Genomic DNA, 13,570 nt, shown 5'->3' with positions numbered 1-13,570 from the left:
TAACATGCAGGCAAATCCCCTTAGCCCTGTAAGGTCCACAGCAATGGGACAATTCCATAGAACCTCTGATGGTTTCTCATAGGGAACCATTTCGGTAAATAAGTGGTTATGTATTACAAAATGCAGTTGACATTCCAACGTTGACGTTTCAGCTACTAATTCTTTACCTTGCCAGCATAATGTATGATACAGAAGTCAGCTTTGTCTTTCAGCTGTTTGGGCTTCTGAAATTTGGGGTGAGTGCCTTGTTCTTGTACAACTTTCTCCACAAAGCTTTTGTCTGTTGCTTTTGGGAACCAGCACTCTTCATCCAGCAGGGCCAGGATACCAGGAGGCCCAGCCTCAAAGAAGAGAAACATTAAAATTTCATTAAATACACAACTACATCAACAATTAACACCTTTAGATGGCTAGGGGGAAAAAATATGATACCTAAGCCTGATTTGCATCACATTCACCTGCTGTGTGGTACCAGTTTAACCACTTCCACAACAATAGAAATTGTTAATTCTTCTTCAAAATCCCTATTTGAATTCTGATTATTTTTATAAGAAGGTCTATGTTGTTTTAGGAGAAAAAAAAGGAAGTCTGTAAATCAAAAAACACTATCACATAGTTCTCCAAACATCCAGGTATCTAAAGGCAAAGGGCCATATCACAACACTTCAGAAACTGGTCCTTACTATTGGAACATCTGCTATGAAACTTTTAAGTTTCCAAGTTTCACTAGATCAGAATGAAAGCATTCAGTTTCTCATCACACTTAAGAAAGTAAGTTCGTGCTACTTATGGTAACTACACATACATCTAGCACCATGCAGATCCACACAAATTAAAGACAATTTAGTGAGAGGAAAAAGTGCCTGACTAGATCTGTTTTCATGCAGTGTTTCCTACAGAACTAACAGATTTACTGGAGACACACTACTTTCAGACTAAGAGGAAACTGTTCACTTCTGGGTCTAATCACATCACAGTGTCAGGAGAGGATTACAAAAGCTAGAAGGGTAGTTTCCAGTCTGCAGGTAGAGGAGATGTCCTCAATGACAATCAGCCCATCGATGGGAGCTTACCGGCTTCTCTATGAGGTCAATGCAGGGCTGCAGATCCAGGCCAAAGTCAATGAAATTCCACTCTATGCCCTCCCTCTGGTACTCCTCTTGCTCCAGGATGAACATGGTGTGATTAAAGAGCTGCTGCAACTTCTCATTTGTGTAGTTAATACACAACTGCTCAAAGGAGTTCAGCTAATGAAGAAAAAGGTAGAATGATCTTAGAACAATTGCTTTTGAAGACACACCTGCCTTTCTCTTAGCACAAAAGATCATATCTGTAGTTCAGGAATTTAAGCTACTGTTCTGTGTGGGGCAAGACAGCCCTTTGTCAATAAGCCTTTTGGTTATAAACTGCCTGTCCTGTCAGGTGCCACTGCATCACTGCTGCAGCCCCCAGGGAAGTTAACACATTGTTCCTCAGACTTGGCAAAAGAATGTTGAGTTGCAAACAGCAGACTGCAGCTACTTAACCAGGGAACAGAAAAGATGCAAGTCTCCTCACTAACGTGCAGCTGACAAGTCCTCTTCATACGAAGAAGCAGCAACAGAAGCCTGAAGACAAATTCCTGTCCCCTTCTCATCCTCATATATAAAATCAGAGCAATGAAAGACAAGGAAATTCCTTCAAAATCTTCAGATTTCTTCAGATGGTAAGGACAAGGTTAAAAATAAAGTCCTGTTCTACTTCCTCCATGTTTCAGTAATTCCTAATCATGTTATTTCCTCTTCTCTCCTTGTCATGAGATCCAGCAACCATGAAACCAAAGGTTCACCAATCAGAGAGGTGGTAGGAAATAAAAAACACTAAAACAAAATGATCAACTTTTCTGTGTCTTAGTTTTCCATTTCATTAATAAATCGGTCCAATTAATTTTGCAGCTGCACATGAGCAAGATCCAGCATAACAGGTAGCTAGGAGCTGTCTGGCAGGATCATAGAATCACAGAATTTAGGGGTTGGAATGGACCTTACAGATCATCCAGCCCCAACCCCCTGCCATGGGCAAGGGACACCTCCCACCAGACCAGGTTGCTCAAGGCTTCATCCAACCTGGCTTTGAACACTGCCAGCATCAGGGCAGCCACAGCCTCCCTGAGCAACTGTGCCAGTGTCTTACCACCCTCACAGGAAAAACTTTTTTCTAATATCTAATCTAAACTTCCCCTCCTTCAGTTTGAACCCGTTTCCCCTTGTCCTATCACTGCAGCTCCTAACACAGAGTCCCTCTCCAGCTCCCTTGTAGGCCCTTCAGATATTGAAAAGTTGCTCTGAGGTCTCCATGCAGTCTTCTCTTCTTCAGGCTGAACAGCCCCAACTCCCTCAGCAAAGTCCTTAGTTCTTTCCTGATGGCAGCCTGTGGTTGCTTTGGACTAAGTATAACACAAAGCCACGTTCTAAAACTGTTTCACAGACAAAGGTTTGGCCTAAAGGTTCACTGTCACCTATAGGAGCTCCCACCTCCCCTCTCTCCCATCTCTCCTTCAGCTCTTCCTCTCCTAAGCTTATATTGCATCAGATTTTATGCCCATTCCCCTTTTAGTGCAAACACATCTTTTTCAAAACAATGTTATTTTCCAGGTTTAAAGCTATTTCCTTCAGCAGCCTTTGCTCCATATAAAACTGTGCCGAGTGCAAAGACGCAACATCTCCTTACCTCAAAAATCTCAAAGCCAGCAATATCAAGGATTCCAATGAAGGATGCTCCCTGTCGCTTGGTCTTATCCAATGCCTTGTTGATACGCATAACCAGCCACCGGAACATGCGCTCGTAAGTGGCTTTAGCCAAAGCTTCGATGGCAAAATCAGCCTAAACAGCAAAAATATAAAGATCAAGAGTTACACTGTAAACCAAAGAAAGGCACAGATTACACTGCTTCAGCTTCTAACAACCCAACTGTAGTCTGAGATGTTTCTCTCCACCACCAAACCACAGAACAAGGCTTATTTCAGAGGTTATTCCCAGTGGGAATAAATAGCATATGCAAGAGCAAAGAATTTGTCTTCCTAAATTAGTGTGTCCAAACCAAATTCCAGGACCCTCACTGTTGGAAAAACCAATACCTGGTATCCAAGAAAGACAAACTATGCCCAGCCACCTTGTAAGACTGCAGTAACTTGGCAGGTTTCATAGTCCCAAAAAAAGCATTTAAATTCTTTTGTAACTTTGGATTTGTGAAGCCAAATGCCTCTCTGCCACTACCCTACCTGTGATTGACACAAACACTATATGAAGTAAGAAGTTAAACTTCAAAAGGAAAGGCAGCATGGAAAGACAAGCTGTGACTGTTTCCAGGCTTCAATCCCTTCCCAAACCCTTCCATGCTATAGGGCATGTTTCTTTGCACAGAGAATGTGTTCATAAGGAAGCTGTGCAGTGGGTAAGCACAGGAGCTTTGCTCCATTCAAGCAGGCCACAAGCTCCTAGGTCAGGTTTCACTTAGAGCACAACTTGACTCTGGAGTGTTACAAAATTTCCATTCAATTTCAAGGGTGAGCAGCAAATTCTTTCCCCCCTTGCAGCTGACCTACTCAAAAATGGTGCTTGCTGTATTATACCAACTTGAAAAGGTCACCCTTGCACACTGCACGAAAAGAATTAACTCCTTTGGGACAGCCAGTCACCAAAATTAGGGGACTTGTGATCTCTTTTGTCATTTTCCAGATGAGAAAAAGTGCTACTGGGGCAGGGTGATTTCTATCTTTATACAGATCAAGTGAGCAAATACTAGAAGAAAAATGTATGCTACATTATTCAAGTATGCTTGCCACACACTGCAGTCATACAGATGGTTAATAAAAGCTACAGAAACCTCTAAAACACTTGTTAGCTTTGTGCCAGTAAGATTAGAGACTGGAGTACTTGTTCAGCTTTAGAGAATGCATACCTGCTCTTTGGTCTGAGCTTTCTGGACATAATCTCGTCCAACTTTGATGCGAGGAGTTAGGATACCTCTAGTGAAATCTGTCACATTGATACCCAAAAGGTGAGACACTTTCTGAGCAGCTAAAAATGGTAAGAGGAAACAAAGATTAATATTGCTTTGTTTTTCTCACAGAAAACCAGACAAAACCCCAAAACACTCCTGCAACTGCTGTTAGAAAAGTCAGGAAACAGCTCAAAAAAACATTAAATGAAGAACAGGTTTCTGAGACAAAGTATCTTCCAAACAAAAAAATCCCGAAAAACCTCTTGCAACCCATAGTACAAGTTATTGGGTTTCTCCAGGAGCCACGTGAGGAAATTTGAAGCAACAGCCTCATATCACTAAGTCATAACAAGGAAGCTTTAGGAAGTTTGTCATCTGTAATCAATTTAAAGATAGATCAGATAACAGATTTCTTAATCGAGTTGATTGTTCTGTCTTTATCTATTGATTATTCTTTAAGGCAATTCTGTATTTCAGATTCAAGATCCAAAAGCCAAATGGTTTTCTCTCCTCTCCAAAATGCCATTTAGAGCATATTTTCCATAATACTAGCCCAAAAAACCCCTAACACTTCAGAGATAAATTAGCAACCTCTTATATTTCTGCAGTACACCTACAGTGAAGGTCTGAGAGTTAAGTCTTTCAACAGATAGTCTTCTATCACATGAAACATGGCACTATTTACACATGCAACAAAGGGCAGTGCCATTAAAATATGTACATATACTTTATACCCACCATAAAACTATCCACCACCTTACTCTGAGACTACCTACAAAGTCAGCAAAGAACATTCTGTACAGTCTGATCATACAGTTTGGAGGAGTAATTATTCTAGCTTAGTTAAAACACACAAACACTCCACATATTCCAGTGGAGTAATCCTTTTCATCTGGTCATCACATGTGCTTCCTGCCTAGCCCTGACACGAGAACAGTGCCACATTCCTGCCCGTGGGTGGCTGCAAACACACGCCTGGCAAAGCTGTGTGTGTTTGCACGGAGCAGTGCCAGCCCCTTCGACAAATAATCCACCTTACACAAAAGCAGGACTCCAGCATTCCATACATACTGTAATGCATTCTCATACTTGTAAGGACTTCCTGCAGCTTTTTTCCTGCACTTTTTGGTGAGAGAGGGAAGGAGATCGGTTACCTGTGTTGTCTGGCATAGAGGCTTGGTCTGTGTTACGCTCCTTCTTGAAGGCTATGTTGCCAAGTTGAAGAACACCTGAGATAACCTTCAGCAGACCTTTGAAAATAATAACTTAGCGTCAGACATCATCAAAACCCCTGATATGAACCAGTTAACCTTTCCTGACACGGTTAAGAGGTCCTTCTCAACATCCCCCAAAGATCCTTCTGAAATTTGGGAAGAAACACCACAGGCAGCTCCTCTATATGGCTCCCATTCAGGACAAGGACTTGCCTTATCCCTCCTGTGCAAGGTTACATAGCCTAAAAAGTGATCCATTCTCACCACCACTATAGGACAGCGACAGATGGGACTGAGGGTAATGTGCCACCTACATCATCTGTATTTTTTGATAAAACATTTGTTCTGTTAGAGAGTCATAATTTACTCAACGCATTCAATACTCGATTTTCCTCAACAATTAAACACAGGAAAGAGACAGTTAGGAGCACAAATCAATTAAGGAAGTTTTATTCTTTAACCCTGTAACACTTCCAGCTCCCTGACCAAGACCTGTAGTCGTTACAGACATACACTACAACATATGGAACAGCAGGATGTGGGTGAAAGTGCCTGTACCATAACTATTACTAATTACATGCTGAGGCACCACACCCCACTGCTAATGATATATTCATACTCTTCAAATGGTGCACGTCACAAAAGCAACACCAGATCCCAGGGCAGGAAATACATTTTTCAATGCCACAGTGTCAATTCAATCTTCACTATGTATCAATCAAAGCTCATTGCATAACAGCTTCTAGTTGCCTCAAGCAAAGTAAACTGCCAGTCACTTGCAAAGTGGAGCTCAGATTAAAGATTTTTTTTTTGCCTCCCCCCAGTTTCTGTTTATGCTTGTTTTGGCTGAAATAAGAGTTAATTTTCTTCATAGTACCTGTTATGGGGCTTTGGTTTGGATTTGTGCTGGAAACAGAGTTCATAACACAGAGATGTTTTAGTTATTGCTGAGCAGAGTCAAGACCTTTTCTGCTTTACTCCATCCCACCAGCAAGAAGGTTGTGGGTGCACAAGAAGCTGGGAGGGGACAGAGCTGGGACAGTTAACGCCAACTAACTCAAGGGATATTCCATCCCATATGACATGCTCAGCATATAAAGCTGAGGGAAGAAGGAAGGTGAGGACAATGCCATCACCCCCAAAGTCACTATTACGCAAGATGAAACACCATTACAGAAAGATTTGTTTTAAAACAATATCCTTTTGGTAGCAGAGCAAACAAAGGCTCCATGTATGCTATGTTAGGAGTAACAGAAAAGAAACATATGTCTGTGATTGTCCTGCCCTACTCTGCACTGGTACAGCCTCACCTTTACTCCTGTGTGCAGTTTTGGGTGCCGTAATATGAAACATCCGAAGGAGGACTGAAAAGATGGTGAAGGATCTAGAGGGGGAGCCATGCAAGGAGCAGCTGAGGTCACTTGGCTTGTTCAGCCTGGAGAAGACTGAGGGGAAACCTCATAGCAGTCAGTATCTTCTTCATGAGGGGAAACAGTGGGCAGGCACTGATCTGTCCTCTCTGGTGACCAGTGACAGGACCAAAGGGAACTTCATTATGCTGTGTCAGGGGAGGTCTAGACTGGATCTTAGGAAAAGGGCACCGGAATAGGCTCCCCAGGGCAGTGGCCACAACACCAAAACTGCCAGAGTTCAATAAGCCTTTGGAGAAGACTCTTGGGCACACTGTGTGATTCTTTGGGTGCTCGTGTGCAGAGCCAGAAGGCTGATCTTTAATGACCCTAGTGGGTCTCCTCCAAATCAGGATCTTCTCTGGGTCTATATTTCTAGCAGCAAGTTATGAAATTCAGTGGTTTGACAGATGCAGCTAGAGTCCTGGCACCTGAACAGACAGTTTATTTTGATGTTGCCTTATAAACGATGATAGCCACTATTTAGACTTTACATCAAAACTAAGCAAGCCAATGTCCAGCCAGGCATTTGTATGTATGCTACTTCTAACCCTATACAGACCACTAATGTACTTCACCCTTTGAACAGCAAGTGCAAAACACTACAGTTAATTTTGCTGTAGTGGCTGGAACCAATAGCCCATCTATGTGACAGCAAAGACATGCCCTGGAGCGTATATTCAAAAACCCAGCCCATAAAACTGAGCATCACAGGACATCCTGAAAATAAATTAGGCTGCCAATTCTTTTATCTGACTTAGGCAAATTTCTCTTCACCTTCATGGAGCGGTTTTGGTCTCAGATGATTCAGGATATTAAGAAATGCATCAGACTGTGCATAAGAACAGCATGGATGTAGAGCAGGCTGAACTGTGAAGAGCAATATGTAAGGCACAGGCACATTTCCCCTACACCTACAAGCGCTGCAACCTCCACCAGAGGAGATGGTGACCTCAAACCAACACAGCTGCTCGCTTGTTTCAGTGTAGAGAATAACAGTGCCAGTTTTAGAAGACCACATAAATTTGGAAAGCGAGATTTTGCAGAACAGTGATTCCCAACCACTGAGGCAGATCATGAACGAGAGAGCACAGAGCTCTGGTGAATACGTATCACTGCACTTTGTGCTGGCTTCACTGTCATGGTACTGTGCTCCCAGAATCAGACAATATTAATTTCTGATCAGCAGTTCAGTGTTAAGCTGGAAAGAAAGGCACTATGACCAGCCCATTCTCAAAAGACTAATCCAGCAGTGGTTGGATTAGAAACTTTAAAGGGATAGGGGGAGCACACAAGCCATGCACTGCACAAGAGAATGAGGGGATTCTTGTATCTTGGATGCCTAATTCATAAACTGGGTATACAGCCTTCAGAGTGGGAACAAAACCAGCATGGAGAAGCACATTTTCCTCAGCTGCTTGACCTTAAAAGCTAACTGTATAAACTGGAACTGTGCTGGTGTATCTCGAGGTGGGTCACTCCAAAGCCACTAAATTTTATTACTTGTACACTGTTCCCTTGGGGCAGGAACGGACACAAGCAAAACAAACCCAACAAAACCCCTAAACAAACAAATCAACTGACTCAAAACCAAGAAACAAAACAAAAACCAATGAAAAAGAACCTGAGAACAAAAATGCTCCAGAGACAAAATCTGTTGCTTCTTTTCTTTCCTTGCATATTCATACCTATCTGCTCTTCATCAGGGATGCCCATGATCTTCATTGCCTCCATGGTCTCCAGAAACATGTCTTTGTCTTGCTGCCCTGGGATGGTGACATGCCCGTTGGAGAGGAAGCGGTATTTGTTGTAAGGCTCAAGCAGCAGATCATCTTAGGAAAGAATTGAGAAAGAAGAAGTTATTATGGACTTCTTTTACTTTTAAACAAACAACAAGCTACCACCAAGATCAAATTCCTGACCTGCATATACTACCAGGCCCTGTATGAATCTGGGGTTAAGCCCAGTCTTACTACAGGCTGAACATTTAATGTATTTTAGATCAACCCAGAGGTTTTCTGCCTTATTTCTTTCTATTCCTTTCTCTGGACTACTCCACCATAGCAGTGTCAATCATCATAATGCCCTAAATCCATAAGAAGCAGGGATTAACTCAAAAGCAAATTTGCTTTTTAATTTCAGACACCTCATTTGTTTCACGTCAGATGAAAATTAACATGCAGCTCTTGAAACAGTAGCAACTATGACAAAAGTTCTCTCCTGTCCTTTCCTCCAGGTCAGTTTGCAGCTCTTGCACAACACAGATCCTGATTACCAGGCTGAGGTGTCAAAGCTAGGTGTGCTAGGTACCCATAATGCTGGAGCTGCTTAGGTGCTTGCAGATTTGCTCCACTCCATTAAACACCGAGTACATCACAGCAGGACCATTCCTGCACTAGGAAGGTTTACATCATGCAGGACTAGACTAAACATGGGACAGTGATTTAGATAAGGAAGGGTGTAGAGTCATTGCTGGCACGGAGACAAGAGCAGGAAGGAACTAGAGAATCAAGTTTTCAGGAACTGAGAAGTACAGGGGGAGCGCAGATGGATGTACGAGTGCACGAAAGAAGTGCAGAAGAGGAGACCATATCTAAAAGGCAGAGACAAGGAACTATGAAGGAACAGGTCCTAGCCTACAAGGGTTTTGAACCCTCTGTTCTTGTAGTTATGGGATTCCCTCATCAAAACACAATCATACTTACTCTTCAAATGCTCCCCTGCCCCAGAGAGCAGGTAGTAAAAGATGTGGAAGGTTCTCTCATCTTTGGCCTGGCGAATTGCACGTGACTTCTCCAGCAGATCTTCTGAGAGTCAAGGCATATGACGAGACATACACACCACTTCCTATTCCATGGTAGGAGAAAAAAACTACCTGATGTTCTTCTCATGCCAGTTGACAGGGGTATTGACTCAGCAATCATTATCAGTCAACAACCCACTGAGCTTCTGGTCTCAGTTCTGACAGCCTGAATGATGACTATGATAAGAGAGACTCAACTGATAAAAACCAGAAAAAGAGTGACCATCCGTCCTCACTTGCCTTGGACAAAAGTGGGAATGACTTATAAAATTCCAAGCCTATTCATATTAGTGCAGTTTATGCTTGCATTTCAGCCTCCTAATATTAGAATTCATTCATTCAGAGAAGATTTCTACCACGATCAAAGATCACAAAACACTGTATGAAGAAACAGGAGACCACAACAGTGATCTTGCTAGCATAACTTTCATAGAATCATAAAATTTTAGGGGTTGGAACAGACCTTAGAGATCAACTAGGCCCAACCCCTCCTGTCCTGGGCAGGGACACCTCCCCACTAGACCAGGTTGCTCAGAGCCCCATCCAACCTGCCTTTGAACAATGCCAGGGCTGGGGCAGCCACAGCCTCCCTGAGTGTTCCAGTGTCTTACCACCCTCACAGAACTTTAGTGCTTCCTACTGCTTTCCCAACCTGACAAAGCCAGTTGTGAAGAGGCTGCTAGGTACCATTGCTGTCACCTCTATAGCCTTTAACTTCTCCTTTTAAGTGGTTACAGGAAGGATACAAGTCTCGATATTGGCTCCAACAATGTAACCGTTGACATCAAAGTTGATTCTGATGAATTTGCCCTAAGAGGAGGATAATAGCATTAAAATTAGTATTCATTCTATCTGGTAACAGCAGTAAACAACAAAGGTAAACCTCCTCTTTTTAATCCAGGAAAGGAAACTCGGAACAGGTCAAGCAGGTTTTAGGCAAAACATAAGGTCAGCCAATAGGCAATGCCTGCTGATCACAAGAGCGATTTAACGAACAGGACACCAAACACTTCCAGACATTTCTGACATTCAGGCAATCTACAATTCAAACTCATTGTGTTTCAGCCTAGATTTCTGTGGTGGTTTAACCCCAGCCAGCAGCTGAGAACCACGCAGCCACTCACACTTCCTACAACCAGAGTCCCTTCAGTTTCATGTGTTACATTATCCAGACAGTTCCATCTCCTTCAAAGTTAGCTTTAATCATTTTCATTTAGCTCCAGCTCTAGCTCCCCCACCTGCCTCTCAGATGTTGCCCTTTGCTTTCCAAAGTGAGCAAAATAAGGACCAGTATTTGCTCTCCAGGATAAAGCTGACTGCAGTAACACATGATAAAAATCAGCATAGGTGATCCAGGCACAGGGTCTGGTTTCTTCATTCTAGAGACCTAACAGATCTGTTCTGGATAAATTACTGAATGAAATCCACTTGCCAGATTACTTGAAGGAAGTAATTCACAGACAGTTATCCTACCCCTGACAGCAATTCCCCCAATAGCAAATCAAGTCTTCTCTCTAGAAAGGGCAGAATACTGGCACTCATGACAGATAGCAATACTCACAAATCTTGAGGAGTTGTCATTTTTTACTGTCTTGGCATTTCCGAAGGCCTCCAGGATGGGATTAGCTTGGAGCAACTGTCTCTCCAGTTCTCCCTGAAGAGAAACCCCAAATTAATAAAGTACTAGTAGTTCACTGCATTAACCTTGGGTCATACCAGCGCTGCAGTTTCAATTCACACTAGCTTGGCATCTGCTGTAGAGAAGCCATATTAAACCTTAGGAGATGATCACTTAAATCTTCAAAGGAGACTCATTAGTTATCTGAATAAAACAGAAATATTTACAAATATGGGTTATTCCCTTCCTCAACACAAGGGCATCCAGTGTTGTCTTTCTGTTAACTAGAAGCCCTTTCAAATCCCTTGGCCATAACATCTCACAGACTTCCCAGGATCAAAGTGAAACACCATACCATCCAACACCAGGCCCCCATCCCAGAAATTTATTGGCACCTAGGCCGGAAGAGTGAGAAAAATCCTGTCTTGCTACTTAAAGATAGTTCTAAACATTGCTAGTAGTAGGTGAATAAGTTAGCCTGAAAATGTCTAATGTTTCAAAAAACCCAAACACCAAACAAGAAACTTGCACTAAGTGTCTGCATCTTCCGAAAGACAAACAAGCAAAACCCTCCTTCATAAGAAGGCACACACAGAAAAGAGAATTAGTGGTATCCCACAAACTGCATGATTGCTTGAGTTCTGCTGCCGTATTCACACACTCCTCCCCTCGAGGAACACAAAATGCTGCAACTGTAGAAAAAGAAAATCCAGAAACTTTATCCTTGCCAAGTCCTAGACCACTGCAGCATATACACCTTTCCCTGCAGGCTCTAGATGTAACCCTGCCTGGTTTTAAAAATGACTTGCCCTCTGTGCTAAAAGCATGGAGTTCTATCTATTTCAAGATCACCTCAAAAGCTTCTGTAGCCAGAAAATTACAGTTTAGATTAATGGTTTTTTTTAGCAGCTATCAGTAAGTACTCAGGACTGCCTGTGCATAACGGATGGAAATGAAGTTTGATGTGTGAGATCTGAAATTTATGGGAAAATTACTTAAGGTTATTTCTAAAGGAAAATTGTTCCCATTCATTCCCAAAGTGCATTATAAAACAGATTAGTTCTTACACAGTCCCTCTAAAAATACATGCAATAAAAAAAAAAAAGGAGAAAGAGATATGAGAAACTGTACAATGAACTACTTGATTTGTGACTTCCACAATCACTTCACTTCATGCTTGCAAAGTGCAAGGCCAAACAGGACCCTCAGCTCCTGTGGAACTGCACATATATAGGAGGGGCAGCTGCTGAAAACACCTTCAAGTACATGTAGCAAGGGGCTTAGCCCTGGGAAGGGAGCCTGAGCTGGGACATCTCTCTCACAACAGCCCCAGCACATCAGAGTGGTCGGGCACTGGAATAGATTGCCCAGGGAGGTGGTGGAGTCACCATCCCTGAAGGTGTTTAAGAGGTATCTGGATCTGACACTGGAGGATATGGTTTAGGGCTAAGGGGTTACAGGATTGACAGGTTAATGGCTGGACCTGATGATCTTAAGAGGTCTCCTCCAACCTTGATGATTCTATGTGGCTTTGTAAGGAGGAAACCTTGAAATTAAGGTTCAGACCTTTAAACTGTGCGACAGTCACATCTTCCCTACTGTTATGGCATATGTATTGAAGTTGGAATGCTCTTCACTCATTCCATTCCTCTTCCCCATCCTGCACTGAAACCCTAGGCATTTGTGACTGCAATCTGTTAGTATTCAAGTGAGAGATGACAGCAACATATCATTTAAACCCAACCATGGAACAAGGAGGGAAGAGAAATCAGGCCTTGACACCAAATCTTTTTTAATTATTTGGCTAAAAATAAAACCCAGGTCATACTTAGCTCCACAAAGATCAGAAGCTTATAGAAATCCATACTACAGACCCTCCTGTTTAGTACCTCAGGAAAAAGTGTCATTAGTGTCAAGTCAGTGTTGGCAAACCGCAGTTTAAAGGTGCTTAGGTGTCTTGAAACACCAGTGCATCAATACACATAGAGAATGCCAGCCAAGGCTCACAGCACCGTGAAGCTGTGAGGAATGGAAAATGCTAAAGAGGTGATTGAGTCAGCTCTCCTGACTTGCCTTAGCACCATGATACAGGTGGAAGATCAAGTTCTCAGCATGCCACAGCACATGAGATTAAGTGGCTAACATAACTGTACCTGCCCCTCACTGTACACCCTCTTAGTTCAAAAGGTAACTCCATTGAGCTTCAAATTTAAAACAAATTTGCGGGTGGAGTTTGCTGGGGTTTTTACCCTAAATTTTGGTCACCTTCCAATGACCAATGAAGATACTTCATTATTATTATACAATGGGTGAGTTTTCAAAGCAAAACCAGCACACCACAGAGGAGTCTGTCACAAGCTTTCTAGAAATTCTAAGGTTCCTATCATTAAGACACTGAAAATTTTTATGGCACCTGTAACTGCCATTCCTTGACCTGAAACAAATTGGTTTAATACTTGGCATGCACTTGAAGTATGTACAATATTCTTCATGAAAACAGAAGCAGTAAAATCCACTGGGTCTGTTAACCTGTGGTTGGGCAGT

The 13,570-nt window shown here is 42.5% G+C and overlaps 1 protein-coding gene across 1 annotated transcript in view; it reads right to left on the bottom strand.

Annotated features, from left to right (window-relative positions):
- Positions 1 to 148: 148 nt before the first annotated feature.
- Positions 149 to 13,570, bottom strand: part of LOC103799055 (myosin-9-like) — a 33,026-nt gene continuing 19,604 nt past the window's right edge. Inside the window, exons 5-13 of the mRNA XM_009071346.1 lie at positions 10,970 to 11,062; positions 10,155 to 10,218; positions 9,311 to 9,409; positions 8,294 to 8,437; positions 5,137 to 5,232; positions 3,941 to 4,059; positions 2,710 to 2,862; positions 1,074 to 1,247; positions 149 to 341 (exon numbers count right to left, since the gene is read on the bottom strand). Coding sequence (XP_009069594.1) covers positions 156 to 341; positions 1,074 to 1,247; positions 2,710 to 2,862; positions 3,941 to 4,059; positions 5,137 to 5,232; positions 8,294 to 8,437; positions 9,311 to 9,409; positions 10,155 to 10,218; positions 10,970 to 11,062 — 1,128 coding nt within the window. The 3' untranslated portion in view covers positions 149 to 155. The remainder of the gene's footprint in view (positions 342 to 1,073; positions 1,248 to 2,709; positions 2,863 to 3,940; positions 4,060 to 5,136; positions 5,233 to 8,293; positions 8,438 to 9,310; positions 9,410 to 10,154; positions 10,219 to 10,969; positions 11,063 to 13,570) is intronic.

Source organism: Acanthisitta chloris, unplaced genomic scaffold (assembly GCF_000695815.1).
Source record: "Acanthisitta chloris isolate BGI_N310 unplaced genomic scaffold, ASM69581v1 scaffold14813, whole genome shotgun sequence".
NCBI classification, from domain to species: Eukaryota; Metazoa; Chordata; class Aves; order Passeriformes; family Acanthisittidae; genus Acanthisitta; species Acanthisitta chloris.
Note: the sequence above shows the minus strand (reverse complement) of the source record. Positions and strands in the feature narration are given on the sequence as shown.